This window comes from Squalius cephalus, assembly GCF_949319135.1.
Source record: "Squalius cephalus genome assembly, chromosome: 3".
Classification (NCBI taxonomy): domain Eukaryota; kingdom Metazoa; phylum Chordata; class Actinopteri; order Cypriniformes; family Leuciscidae; genus Squalius; species Squalius cephalus.
The window spans coordinates 58999071-59013749 of record NC_137124.1 but is presented as its reverse complement, the minus strand read 5'-3'; the positions used below and the strand labels follow the sequence as shown (position 1 = coordinate 59013749).

General features: G+C 40.3%; 1 protein-coding gene across 6 annotated transcripts in view; it reads right to left on the bottom strand.

Annotated features, from left to right (window-relative positions):
- Positions 1-12759, bottom strand: part of cbfa2t3 (CBFA2/RUNX1 partner transcriptional co-repressor 3) — a 77529-nt gene extending 64770 nt beyond the window's left edge. Inside the window, exon 1 of one of the 6 annotated variants that reach the window (XM_079864993.1) lies at positions 12335-12759. In XM_079864993.1, coding sequence (XP_079721119.1) covers positions 12335-12458 — 124 coding nt within the window. In that variant the 5' untranslated portion in view covers positions 12459-12759. The remainder of the gene's footprint in view (positions 1-12334) is intronic. The other 5 variants (XM_079864996.1, XM_079864992.1, XM_079864994.1 and 2 more) reach the window with 5 other exon arrangements.
- Between the last annotated feature and the right edge of the window lie 1920 nt (positions 12760-14679).

The window sequence follows — 14679 nt, the reverse complement described above, 5'->3', positions numbered from 1 at the left end:
TATCACAGTCCTGCAAAGATGACAGAATTCACTCATATTTGCTGTCCTGCGGCGAAACATGAGCAGTTTTAGACCAGACATATAATAGTGAGTGAGTGCGACCTGACGCTTCAGTGAATGATGAGATATTTCGATAAATAAAATGATCCTGCCAGAAGATTTGCGCTATAACTTTATGATGTATTTTTCCGTCTGTCTCATCTCAGTGAGCTTTTGTGAGGTTTTACGCATGCGCAGAATAAGGTGAATTTAGCATTTTCCAAAAAGTTTCTCATCCACACTGAAACGTCATAAAAAAAATAAAATGCATACGGAGAGCGATTCAGCGATCCAGAGCGAATCCGGATTAATGTAGACGTAGCCGGAGTGGCAGAGATGCTGGCATCTGATTTGGCGTATTGTGTCCTATGGAAATGACGCTTCAGAAATGAAGCAGAAAAGAAAGAGATAGCATGGGTAAGGTAGATCTTTTTCTCACTCGCACATTATAAAGCCTTTCCCGTGGCTCCAGAGTGCTGGAAAGAGATAAGACTGGGAAACACGGCTCTTTTGTCCTCTCTCTTTGTTCTCTCCCACTGAAGCTCCGGCTCTGTTGAGTCACCCGCTCAGACTGCAGTAAATGAAAGTTATTTTGAGCTCGGAGAGGGACTTTATCTAATGAGACGGTGGCCTTAGGCGAGGAATGGAGGCATCCAGTTTTCGGAGAAAGGCGCATTGCAGAAGCAGATGTGTGTTCGCCAACGTGTTTCTTCAGTGCAATCGCTGGTCTGAACCGCAGAGATTACAAGATGCGACGACGAAGTGTGTGTGTGAGCGTGAAGAGGTTGTCATTTCTCAACAGGGTGATGCTGACAGAGAGAGGATGTGAGACAGGACAGGAAGAGAGAGAGAGATAATGAACTGTGTTTTGTAATGCGACATAGCGCAACAGATTTTTGATATAAAGTGTCCTTTCTGTGTTGAACTTTGTTGGCCTATGAGCTGACTACATGAAAAGATCATACTTGTATTATAAACCCTCTGGTGCTCTTCACGTGTCGGACAAAAATTTCCAATGTTTTTTTTTCCCAATGAAATTAATGAAGGCTATTATATTTTAGTTTGATGATGGTTTTTTTTATTTATTTTTTTATACTAAATTATATTTACGCTGTATTTTTTGAGCATAGACCTGAACATTTTATTTCCAATTTAAACTGTTATAAATCTTGAATACTTTAAGAGCGCAGACTTAAGGCCTTTTCACACCGGATGCGTAACGAAAAAGCGAATAGTTCGTGTGCGAATAGTTCGCGTCAAAACCATTCACATCAGCCGCGACGCGAATTTGCAAGCTGTGACGTTCAGAGCCTCAACATTCCAAAACTTTCGCTCCGACAGCTGAGAAAACATGGACACTTCATCATCATCATCATCATCATCATCATCCAGAAGACGAGCTTTTCATTTTCTTTAAAAGACAGAAAAGAAGGTTTTGCACCCAATATTAAAGAACAGAGAGTCTGAAGGGGATTATGCTAATGTCCACTTTTAGTTTCCTTTTCCTCTCTCCTTTTTCTCTCACAGGTGTCCCTGAGGTTTTTCCACAGTTTTTTTGCGTCTTCAACTAAACACAGTGCGTTTTCTAATGTCAATACACATTACATGTAACACACGAAGTAACAAGTTAAAAACATTCGACTAGAGACTGTAGATATCACACAAAGAATGTATAGTATACTTAAAGCAGCCCTAAATAGTCTCACTACATTTTGTTACATGTTCAAAGTAAACACGGTCTCTGTCTCTATCTTTGACGAAAATAGTGTTAGCTTTCTATCCCAAATGTAGTTTAGCCTGCTAGCCTACACAGCACAGGACCATACAACGACTAAAACTATCACACAACACACTCACAGTCGTGATAACCGAGTTGGTTGGCAATGCTACGCCACACATTGTCTTCCAAATCGTTAGCTTGTATGTTGGCAAACTATCGTGAGTTAAAGCGTTCTTTCGAGTTATGAACCGCATTCATGTGACGTCACATGGGGCGGGGCAATGTGAACCTCCAAACTCCACCTGAGTCCGTTTTCGCCGATGCCTTTTAGTCCGAGTCCGTTTCGTCCGATGCCTTTTAGTCTGAGTCCGTTTTCGGCGATGCCTTTTAGTCCGAGTCCGTTTCGCCCGATGCCTTTTAGTCTGAGTCCGTTTCGCCCGATGCCTTTATGTCTGATGCCTTTTAGTCCGAGTCCGTTTCGTCCGATGCCTTTTAGTCTGAGTCCGTTTTCGGCGATGCCTTTTAGTCCGAGTCCGTTTCGCCCGATGCCTTTTAGTCTGAGTCCGTTTCGCCCGATGCCTTTTAGCCCGAGTCCGTTTCGCCCGATGCCGTTTAGTCTGAGTCCATTTCGCCCGAGTCTGTTTCGCCCGATGCCTTTTAGTCTGAGTCCGTTTCGCCCGATGCCTTTTAGTCCGAGTCCGTTTCGCCCGATGCCTTTTAGTCCGAGTCCGTTTCGCCCGATGCCTTTTAGTCTGAGTGCATTTCGCCCGAGTCCGTTTCGCCCAATGCCTTTTAGTCTGAGTCCGTTTCGCCTGATGCCTTTTAGTCTGAGTCCGTTTCGCCCAATGCCTTTTAGTCTGAGTCCGTTTCGCCCGATGCCTTTTAGTCTGAGTCCATTTCGCCCGAGTCTGTTTCGCCCGATGCCTTTTAGTCTGAGTCCGTTTCGCCCGATGCCTTTTAGTCTGAGTCCATTTCGCCCGAGTCTGTTTCGCCCGATGCCTTTTAGTCCGAGTCCGTTTCGCCCGATGCCTTTATGGCTGATGCCTTTTAGTCCGAGTCCGTTTTCGGCGATGCCTTTTAGTCTGAGTCCGTTTCGCCCGATGCCTTTTAGTCCGAGTCTGTTTCGCCCGATGCCTTTTAGTCCGAGTCCGTTTCGCCCGATGCCTTTTAGTCCGAGTCCGTTTCGCCCGATGCCTTTATGGCTGATGCCTTTTAGTCCGAGTCCGTTTTCGGCGATGCCTTTTAGTCTGAGTCCGTTTTCGGCGATGCCTTTTAGTCCGAGTCCGTTTCGCCCGATGCCTTTTAGTCCGAGTCCGTTTCGCCCGATGCCTTTATGGCTGATGCCTTTTAGTCCGAGTCCGTTTTCGGCGATGCCTTTTAGTCTGAGTCCGTTTCGCCCGATGCCTTTTAGTCCGAGTCCGTTTCGCCCGATGCCTTTTAGTCCGAGTCCGTTTCGCCCGATGCCTTTATGTCTGATGCCTTTTTGTCTGAGGCTGTTTTGTCTGATGCCTAATTGTACGAGACCTGACACCTGACATTGTTTTTCCTGAGACCTGAAGCTTTTCAGTCTGAGGCGTGATGCCATTTTGTCCAATGACTGAAGCCTTATAGTCTGAGGCATGATGCCTTGTCTTCCTATGTCTGAGGTCTGAGGATGTCCTAAAATGTACACCGTAGTACGTGCTAGAAATAGAACCGACGCCTATTTTTCATGCGACACGCAAGCGTGTTGGAAGGCAAAATAGAATAGGAAAAGATGTTTATATATCATTTTGATACAAATACATATTAATAAATGATATTTTAATGTTTGAAAGTCTCTAGGTTTACACCGGCACGCGCATACCCAGTGTTGGTGAATGGTCACGTGATCCGCGTTTTCAGTCGTTTTAATGTGGACGGAGATCAATTCTAATACGCAGCTAAAACACTGGTGTGGACGGAGACCGTATTCGTTTTAATTCTCCGTTTCTAAACGAAAACGCAGTAGTGTGGATGGGGCCTAAAAGATGAAATCTTGGGAATCTTAAGAATCAATCAGTTCATCAAAACGAGAAACACAGTCCTAGCCATTCAATATCTATCAGTTCTCATTCAAATCTCATACTTTTGCTCGCAGACTTTGGTATCTTCAGCAAATCTGAACACTATTTGCTGAGGTTTTTTTGATCAAGAGAAGCAATCAACCATTCAATCTAAGAGAAAACAACCGAGATCCCATTCATGCTGAGATCTCGTTCAGTTCCTCGCTGGTGTGAATTTGTGGGGTTTTCGTTAGCGTGTGCACATCTGTGCCTGGACCTCGCAGGTGCGCGTGTTGATGGTTAAACCCTGACTCCGGGTTTGTGTGTTCAGGCAGTTGGCAGCGCTGGGACTGGAGATAGCGAGAAGAGGGGGTTGACGCACACTATCAAGTCGTGAACATCTGTTCCTCATAGAGACCGCAGAGCAGAGGAAATAGGAAGAATAACTGTTCTCTGCTTTTCTGTCTCGTACTTGTTTTGTCTTCATCTTCTCCTGTCCTCCCCCATGCCGTGTGCTCACATACACACTTATATATAGATATTCGAAGACTCCTTACTAGAAAGTACTGTAGTGGTGTACTTGCTTATACTGTATGTGACCCTGGACCACTTAACCAGTCAGTTAAGGGTCATTTTTTTCTGAAATTGAGATTTATACATCATCTTAAAGCTGAATAAATAAGATTTCCATTGATGTGGTTTGTTAGGATAGGACAATATCTGGCCGAGATATGACTATTTGTAAATCTGGAATCTGAGGGTGCAAAAAAATCTAAACATTGAGAAAATCTCCTTTAATGTTGTTCATTTATGTTGGCGATTGTGTTGCATTCACTCACAGAAATAAATGTTTTATATATTTACGGTAGGAAATTTACTAAATATCTTCATGGAACATGATCTTTACTTAATATCCTAATGATTTTTGGCATAAAAGAAAAATCAATAATTTTGACCCATACAATGTATTATTGGCTATTGCCACAGATATACCCGTGTGACTGGTTTTGTGGTCCAGGGTCACATATACCATGAATAATTATCATATACCATGGTATCTAACCAAATGACACGTCAAACAAACAAACAATCTCTGTTCCAAAACTTACAGATCTGACTTTTACTTCATCTTCAAATCAGAAGAACCATTCATGAACTCTAATGCAAACATTAGCCATTAAAGACGTAATTTATAACTAATTGGTGCAGCAAACAAGTGTCTCGGCAACTATTTTATATTTGATCATTTATAAATCAGTGTATAATAGATTATGAGCATGTGCATTGAAAAAGCAAATGCATGACTTAGTATAAGTAATTATAAAAATAATCTGAATGTAACTAACTGTTCTTATAATTACAGTATAGGTCTTGATGAGCCTTTATATGTTTATAGAAAAGTAATACTTACTTATAGTTGTATAAATGGGGCTGTAATTCATTGTAAGCATGGGCTTCATACTGTAGAAAGTGTTACCGTACTTTGTTAAAGAAAAATATAGTTTTATATAATATAAAAATAGCCATCAAAGATCAGGATATTGGGTCCTGAGAGGCAAAACAGTAGCATCTGAGAATGTAAATTAATATATATATATATATTTCATCAGTTGAGCCCAATTAGATATGAATATTAAAAGGGAAGACCAGATGTTTTATCAAGCTATTATTATTTTTACATTTAGACACCGATGTAGGGATGCGTTCAGGTTGACTGGGACACTTTTTTGCCATTGAGATGACTGGGGAAACGAGTCCCAATAAACCTGAAATCACGGCAGACGACCATGTGACTGATTAAAGACACTGAATGGGACCATTTTTATATTTTGCTTAAAATAAGTATCTACTAAAAACAAACAAGCAATGCACAAAATAATCTAAATGTTCTCATTATGAGCAGAAAACAAAGTTAACCTGATTACGTAATGTATGTCGCATCACAGCTAGTGCGAGATGAGCATTTGTGGTTAAAAAGTATATACATTTTTAATTTTTTTAATAAAATGTCCGCTGGTTTGTCTAGATGAGACTCTTATTCCTCGGCTGGATCGTGTCGAGACTTTGAAGCTGCACTGAAACTCACATTTTGGACCTTCGACCCGTTGGACCCCATTGAAGTCACTATATGGAGAAAAACCCTGGAGTGTTTTCCTCAAAAACCTTCATTTCTTTGCAACTGAAGAGAGAAAGACATGAACATCTTGGATGATGTGGGGGAGAGTAAATGATCAGGAAATTTTAATTCTGAAGTAATCTAATCCTTTAAATCTACCCCAACCTCAACTTTATGAGTCGGACGTACAAGTGATTTTGTAGTGGTTGTTTCCAAGAATATATAATGAATATGACACATTATAATGCTGTATTGTAGGCAGTGAAACACAGCTTCTCTGTTTTAGCCATCCTGAATACATCAGGGGCCGTATTCACAAAGAATTTTAAGGCTAAAAGTAGCTCCTAACTGGCGTATTTAGGAGCAACTCCTAAAAATAATGGGCGTGTCACTCGTAACTTTAGGACTCCTCATGTTTTTGACTGAGAGTAATTCACGAAGCATTTTAGCCCTAAAAGTAGCACCTAAGTCTGGGACAGCTTAAAAGAAGTCGAGAGGACTCCTAACTCACTAAGACCTTCACAAACCGCTTTTTGTGGCATTTCACGTTGCAATGTTTTGAAATGCGTATGCGGCGCTACAGGAGCTTCCAATCGCGAGGGAACAATTCTGCATTGTAGGCATAACTAGGGATGCAATAACGCCACCAACAACAACCAAAACTAGGCTACTCATTGCATGTAAACTAACTGTAACGTTTCATTGTGAATCAAATTAAAATGTTCTTCTCTTTGCAAACGTAGGCAGAGGCATATAGTGACAGATTAATTCAATAATGTTGCAAAGATATTGCATCAATCCATATGTTTCATTAGGCTATAGGCTATTTGTTTTGCCTTACTCTTTATTCATTTAGGCTATTTATTCAGTTATTCATCATCTTCCGTCCTTCGCACTACTTGTGTAGCGCACGCATTCTCAGACCTGTCACCTGTCACTCATCATCGTAGGGGAGGGGTTTGGAATCATTCCCGCGTTACAATCATCAGCCAATCAAGGTGGTCACTTCAGTCAAGCTCGTGCATGAGTAATGACGTCATCCATAGCAACGAAGACTCACTCTTAGTTTAGGAGTTGTCATTTTTCTTTACTAAGAGTAGGTCTGAAAGGCATTGTGAATAACTTTTAAGAGAAAACTCCTAGCTAAAATCTTTTAGTGCGATTTAGGAGTACTCCTAGTGGTAAGATAAAATGCTTTGTGAATACGGCCCCTGATCCTCATGTTCTGTCATGAACCATCTGCACCTAAAACATGAACATTCGAACAGCGCTGCGTTCCTGAATATCAGTGAAGTCCAACACATTATTGATTTAGTCTTTGTTATGGCTGGAAAAGCATTCAGGATAGCATAATTCCTCTGTCCTCATTCCTCCCTTAACACACACACACACACACACACACACAGTGCTGTCAGCTATGCTAAGATGCTAAAGCACTGGCCAACATATCATCCAAGCATACATATTCAAATAGCTGTGGATTAGCGCGGTTTATAAACCCTCTGCTGCCAGCGATAGCAAACAACCAGACTTTGTTTTGATAATTTCCCCCCTCTTTTTTTTCTTGAAAAATGTCAGGGTTTCAATTCGGCTCCCCCATCTTTTTCTTTGTGTGGTGGTGGGTGGCTGTTTTTCATTGCAGACTGGTGTGTGTGTGTGTGTGTGTGTGTGTGTGTGTGTGATGATAAGCCAGCGCTCTGACATCTCTCCGGTTATCGTTTTCCGCAGCTGTTGCCCGAGTCGCTCCACATCTGCCGCCTCACAAGAAGCTTCGCGACATGAAAAGCCCCTTCATTACGCAGCTGTTGACTACACCTCCCATCAGCCCCTTCTCACACGTGCTGGAACGCAAAGATGAGATGATGTTGCCCAGAGACAAAAACAATATGTGACCCTGGACCACAAAACCAGTCACATGGGTCAATTTTTTGCTGAATAAATAAGCTTTCCATTGATGTATGGTTTGTTATGATAGGGCAATATCTGGCCGAGATATGACTTGAAAATCTGGAATCTGAGGGTGCAAAAAATCTAAACATTGAGAAAATCTCCTTTAAAGTTGTGCATTTATGTTCGTGATTGTGCAGCATTCACTCATAGAAATACATGTTTTATATATTTACAGTAGGAAATTGACAAAATATCTTCGTGGAACATGATCTTTACTTAATATCCGTTACTTATGCATCGCTTTCTGTCTGGACTTTTACATGCTTTTCCCAAATCACTGAAGTGACGTCGACGTCCGGGTTAGCGGTAGCATTAGCCATCGGGCAAGTGTTATTTAAATAGACTCCTGATGTACTTACAAACTTTACAATGCCTTGTTTTATGAGTACAGAACCTATTTGTACTAGTGTAGAAGTTTGGTGCCATTCTGGGCATTATTAGTGGGGTAATTTACCAGATACAAATTTGGATCCGTTAGCGCCTGCACTAAAGCCACTCGGCTGATATCTCTAAATAAGCTCTAACTTTAATAATGTTCGACCAAGGGAAAAAAGGCTTCTGGGGGGGGGGGGGGGGGGGGGGTTTGGCTCGAGGTACAAAGGACCCTAGGTTGATTTTACTCCAAACCATCCCTTTAATTCCTTATATAACTGTTTTAATTTTCCTTGCTTTTATTTTGTGATTATTTTAATTCCTTTCTGTGTAAAGCACTTTGAATTATCATAGTGCATGAAGTGTGCTGTATGAATAAACTTGCTTTGCCTTGGTGTTGGAGGAAAAGATACACGAGAGACGAGAGATGGTGTATTTTCCCCAGGTTTAATAAAAATGACTTAAAGGGGTGGTATAATGCCCTTTTCACAAGATGTAAAATAAGTCTCTGATGTCCCCAGAGTGTGTGTGTGAAGTTTTAGCTCAAAATACCCCACAGATATTTCTATATAGCATGTTAAAATTGTCACTTTTTGAGGGTGAGCAAAAACGTGAAGTTTTTGTGTGTGTCCCTTTAAATGCAAATGAGCTGCTGCTCCCGGCACAGGGGGCGGAGCTTCAAGAGCTTGTGTCATTTTACCTCACACAGATATGCACTGGAAATGTAAAAAACTTTTATGTTCAAACTGGATTCAGACAATGATGGAGAGCTCAAGAAGAAGTGACAACATGTAGAAGCAACAGGACATTTCTGAATGGTTAGTTGATGAATTTATGAAGCTGATGTGGAGTTATCTTCTAGTCATTGATTAGCATATTCTGTCTTGATAATCTATAAATCGTGTTCCGGGGGCGGGGTTTATGTAAATCTTAGGGTTGGTGATGTCACTAACCCGGGAGGAATGTGGTGTAGTCTCTACCAGCCGTTTGTTGTAGTCCTTTAAAAGTGATTTCTGTAAAAGCAAATATCTCTCTTTGCTTTGAACTTTGAGCGTCGTAACTTTGCAGATGTTGTTTATGCTCAAACAGCAACATTACACACTCACTAAAGTTAGAAAAGTCAAATCATAATCAACCACCCCTTTAAACGTCACACTCATCCGCATACATGGGGATTGAGTGAGAAAAAGCATACAAATAAACATTCAACTCTGGTCACAAATAGAAAGGGAAATAAAAGAAAGTGTACAAAAGTCTCTTCTCCTGCTCACTGTCACATCTATTACTGACACACTCTCTAAAGTGACCGTTACAGTGCACACTAGGGGTGTCACAATATATCGTATCACAATATATCGCAATACAAAAATGCAACTATGTATCATGGATAGTTCACCAAAACAAAAATTACTGTGTGAGAAAGTTTAGTGTCAGTTCTACATTAAACTACTATAATGTTGAATATAATGTATAATAATGCAATGGGGGAATATTTGTGTGTCCTGATAATGCCAAATGTCTTGTTACCAGTAAAAAGTGCCTACATTATATTAAATATATCTAGTCAGTGAAAGAGTGCAAGCATGTTCGTCTACAATAATTCAGTATTTTCAGCTTCAGAATCATGAATATTGTTATTCTGGTGTCTCTATTGTCCTGTGCTTTGGGTTTCAGCACCAACTCCATCCATTTACACACACAATGTAATACCAAATTTAGCATTTTAATCAACAGGTAATTTTTTGTTAACTTTTATCATATGTCTTGGAGTATCGCAATAATATCGTATCATGAGTTCAGTATCGTGATATGTGTCGAGTCGTGACATGAGGGTATCGATACACCCCTAGTGCACACACACCTCGATAGGTAGCAGTGCCTGAGACAAGCGTTGGCCTTCGGGACGTTTAACTCGTTGCCTCAGCCATTTTATCACTGAATTACAGGGGATGTTTATGACTAAGCCTAATCACCCTGGGCTTATCAGGGAAACGTGTGCAGAGCTCATTATTGCCAAGAGCCGAGCGCCACAGGTAATGTGCAACGCTGTATATTACCTTTCAACGCAAGCTAAAACCCTTTTCGCCCTAAAGCCATAAAGTGCAACTTAAAAGTGGTACTTTGGCTTAAAATTCTTGTATTTGGTCTCAAGTGGCTTCAGATATTGTGATCCCGGTTACATGATTTGCTGTGCATGTGCTTTTATCCTGTGCAAAGAAGTCAAAAAGGGTACAAGGTAAAAAAAGACATGGCCTTTTCCTGGAGATTCAGTTTCTGTCCGCCTTGCTGAAAAGAGGCTATGAGGGTCACGAGATCGGGATTTTTCCGAGGTGTATATTATAAAGGCTTGTGAAATATTTGGCTAATATTGTTTTAAGTCCGCTTTAGTGCTGAGAGATATTGCACAGCACCAAGATCTTCTCATCTGAGCTGTCATTGGTCTGTCAGCGCTCGTCAATGTCAAGAAATTTGAGATGACCAATCAAATCAAAGTGGGCGGGGCTTTATTCACAGAAGCTGCCAAGCGTTAATTAGTTAACTTCATTAAATTCACTGCTGTTCAAAAGTTTGGGATCTTCAGGATTTTTTTTTTTTTTTTAAATTGGGAGATTTTTATTCAACAACGATGCATTAAATTGATCAAAAGTGACATTTATATTGTAACAAAATATTCTATTCCAAATAAATGAAGTAGAACTTTCCATTCATCAAAGAATCCTAAAATAAAATGTAAATAACTGTTTTCAACATTGATAATAATCATAAATGTTTTTTGAGCATCAAATCCTCATATTAGAGTGATTTCTGAAGGATCATGTGACACTGAAGACTGGAGTAATGATGCTGAACATTCAGCTTTGACCACAGGAATAAATTACATTTTAAAATATATCCAAATAGAAAAACAGTTCATTTCAATTGTCATAATATTTACAAATACTGTTATTTTTTGAGTATTTTTAATCAAATAAATGCAGCCTTAGTGAGTATAACAGACTTTGTTTAAAACATTAAAAAATAGTACCAATCCCAAACGTTTGAAATGCACATATGTAGATCAGAGTAATACACATTTCCCTCATAACTTTTTTAAACCCGGCTGGTCATCAGAATATGTTTTGGATGTTGTTCTCCATCACAGGATCCCACCAGACGTCTCTACGTATTTCTTCAGAAGACATTGACTAGGATTACATGCATAATGAGATTTATGCAATATTGCCTCATGTACAATACCTTGATCAAATTGATGCGATTAAAAAATGTAGTCAATCAAGCACAGATTCGTTAACAGCGGTCATTTTTTGGGCAAATGTTTCTGCTGAATGTTGAATGTTTTGAATGTTGTTCTCCATCACAGCATCCCATCAGACGCCTCTACTAGAGCATTGGGCAAGAATCATGACAGAACGACCGTGTTCTGACTCTGCAACACATGCATGTTTCTGTCTCTCACCTGCTGACTGCTGAAAATTGTTAAAAGTTTGGGGTCAGTAAAAAACATTTTTTGGGGGGGGGGGGGGGGGGGATAAAAGAAATCAATACTTTTATTCAGCAAGGACGCATTAAATTGATCAAAAGTTACAGTAAAGACATTTATAATGTCATTTTCACATAAATCAAACATTTTATTCATCAAAGGATCCTGAAAAAACATTGATAATAATAATAAATGTTTCTTGAGCATCAAATCATCATATTAGAATGATTTCTGAAGGATCATGTGACACTGAAGACTGGAGTAATGATGCTGAAAATTGTCATAATATTAACAAAATACTGTTATTTTTTGGTATTTTTAATCAAACAAATGCAGCCTTGGTGAGCAGAAGAAACTTCTTTTACAAACATTAAAAATCTAACCAATCCCAAACTTTTGAAATGCATGTTTGTAGATCATTTTCTCGAGGGAGCTTCTGAACCCAACTAACTCGCTCATATTTTGTGATTTTAGTGATTTTAAACCCTTGCTGGCCACCAGAATATGTTTTAGATGTTGTTCTCCATCACCAGACGTCTCCGCTAGAGTAACATTGGCAAGAATCTTCCAGCATCACCTGAAAGAACGACCGTGTTCTGACTCTACAACACATGCATGTTTCTGTCTCTCACCTGTTGACTGTCTGCTGGACAGTCGATGAAGCATGACCGTCTGAACGATGGAAGATGCTCTCCTGATCCCAGATCTGTGAAGTCTCCTTGCATGGATCTCTCCAGCCATCTCATCCCAATGCATCAAATCCACAAATCAACTCCAAAGACCCAGATATAGTTGTGGGAAGAGCAAAGGCGTCCAGTTCAGGAACACACGCAAACGTCTTCAGGAACGCGACCCAACGAGAAGATCAGATGCAAGGATCTCGAGTCCTGGAAAAGTTTTCCTCCTTTTTAAATGCTGACCACAAACTCTTTCCTCTCTCTAGCTTCGGTAGCAATATCGGTGCCGTTCTCCACAGTTAATGGGCAAGCGGTGTTATTCTGTCACAGCAGGAGACGTGTTCCTCTCTCTCTCTATCTCTTTCTCTCTCTCTGTAACCGCTCAAAGGAAAGGGTGTGTGTGTGTGTGTGTGTGTGTGTTAGAGAGGTCAGACTGCCTGTGGGCTGAGACTGTACTTTAATTGGTCAATGTGTGTGTGTGTGTACATATTAAACCAACTAGAACTGAGTTAGAATCTCCCATTGATGACAACCAAGCACAATTGTAGTGATATTTCTTAAAGAGAGTTAGGATAAATCTGTGATAACGTCTAAATTAAATAGTTTTATACAGTCAGATCAAAAATTATTCAGACACCAGATATAATTTTTGATATTTTTTTACTAGTGTGTGCAGGACACTGTAGTTCATTTATGTAAGTGAGGAGAGCAAAATAAAGTAAACTGTGACATATTATACCCAAATACTCTTCATACAGCGACTACCGGTGACATTTATAATAATTTGGGACCAAATATTATTCAGACACTTTGAGCTGATCATGTTTTGCTGAAGTGTTTTTTCTTTAATTGCTAATGCTCTTTTTTACACACAGACTGAACAAAATGAAGCATTGCTTGGTCACTGGTTGAGCTAAACTGGTATTATCTAATAGTGTAGTTAAATTTAACATCTGACAGATATTCAACATAATTCATGTGTGAGACAGTCTAACAGAAGGACGGACAAAACCAGTCAAATATCAACTGATTCTCGTCACATTTTATTACCATTTTCTAAACTAGAGCGAATAAACTGTGATAATGTGAGAAATGTTGAAGGTGTCTGAATACATTTTTGTTTGGTTGTATATATATAGATATAAATCAAGTCCTCAGCTCGTGTGTGCTGTCCTCATGTTCCCCAAGCGAAAGTAAACAGTGAAAGCTCACACACAGGTTTCCTCTGGCAGGAACCAGATGTGTGTGTGGGCAGATCCTTCTTCCCGTTCCTACCGGACAGTGTTGCCCGTTCTTCTGATAAGTTCAGACGGTTCAAGGGCGAGAATATCTCTGTGCAACTCCCATCTGAAGGCATGAAAATCAAGCTTTTAATGTGGTGTTTTTAATCTGCTTTAAGACAAACCATGTGTAAATTCATAAGTCGACACCATTGCTGAGTATTTCCTCCTTAAAACTGCAGTGAACCAAAGACAGTCTCAAAAACACACTTTGAAATCGCTGGTGTTTCTGACGTCACAAACTACCTTGTAACCAATCAGATCAACGTGTGATCGTCAACCAGTGGATCTCTGAGCTGAGGGAGTGAGTGGAGGCGGGGCTCATTTGCATAGTCATAGAACCGCGTATAAATGAGGCAAGGGTGTAGAAAAAGAAAGAAGCTTAAATACTTAAACATGTTATTTTGCTGATCAAAGATGAGTTTTAAGGGATACAATTATTGACTACAGGGCGACTTTAAAATCTGAAGGCATATTGCAGCATTTCTTGCAGTTGGCATCAGTTAAAACCTTGATTTTTACATTTTGTGGAGAAAATGTGAGACTAAGGCCCCGTCCACACTACTGCGTTTTCGTTTAGAAACGGAGAATTCAAACGAATACGTTCTCCGTCCACACCAGCGTTTTAAAACGATTCAAAACGAAAAACGGGTCGGCAGCGTTTCTAAACTTCTCCGTTTTGGGTCTCCGTTTTTGCCGTTTTAGTGTGGATGGGAGGTGCAAACGTAGCAAAAGGTCTAAACGAAAACGCAGTAGTGTGGACGGGGCCTAAGGTTTTGTCTGTAGTCGCCCAGGCATTGACATGTTTTCTGAAGTGTTGTAAGTGGTTTTCAGCAGGTTTTTGCTAAAGCCTGCGTGACACACCAAGTCGACGTGAAAGAACTAGCAGTGATGAAAGCCGACTGTGTTTGTCGCCTCACGTCGCCTGCGTTTGAAAACACTGCAACGACTAGCGGCGACTGCCAACTAGCACATGCGTCTGTGTGTGCATGTAAGGAAATATCTGTCTAACACTAGCCG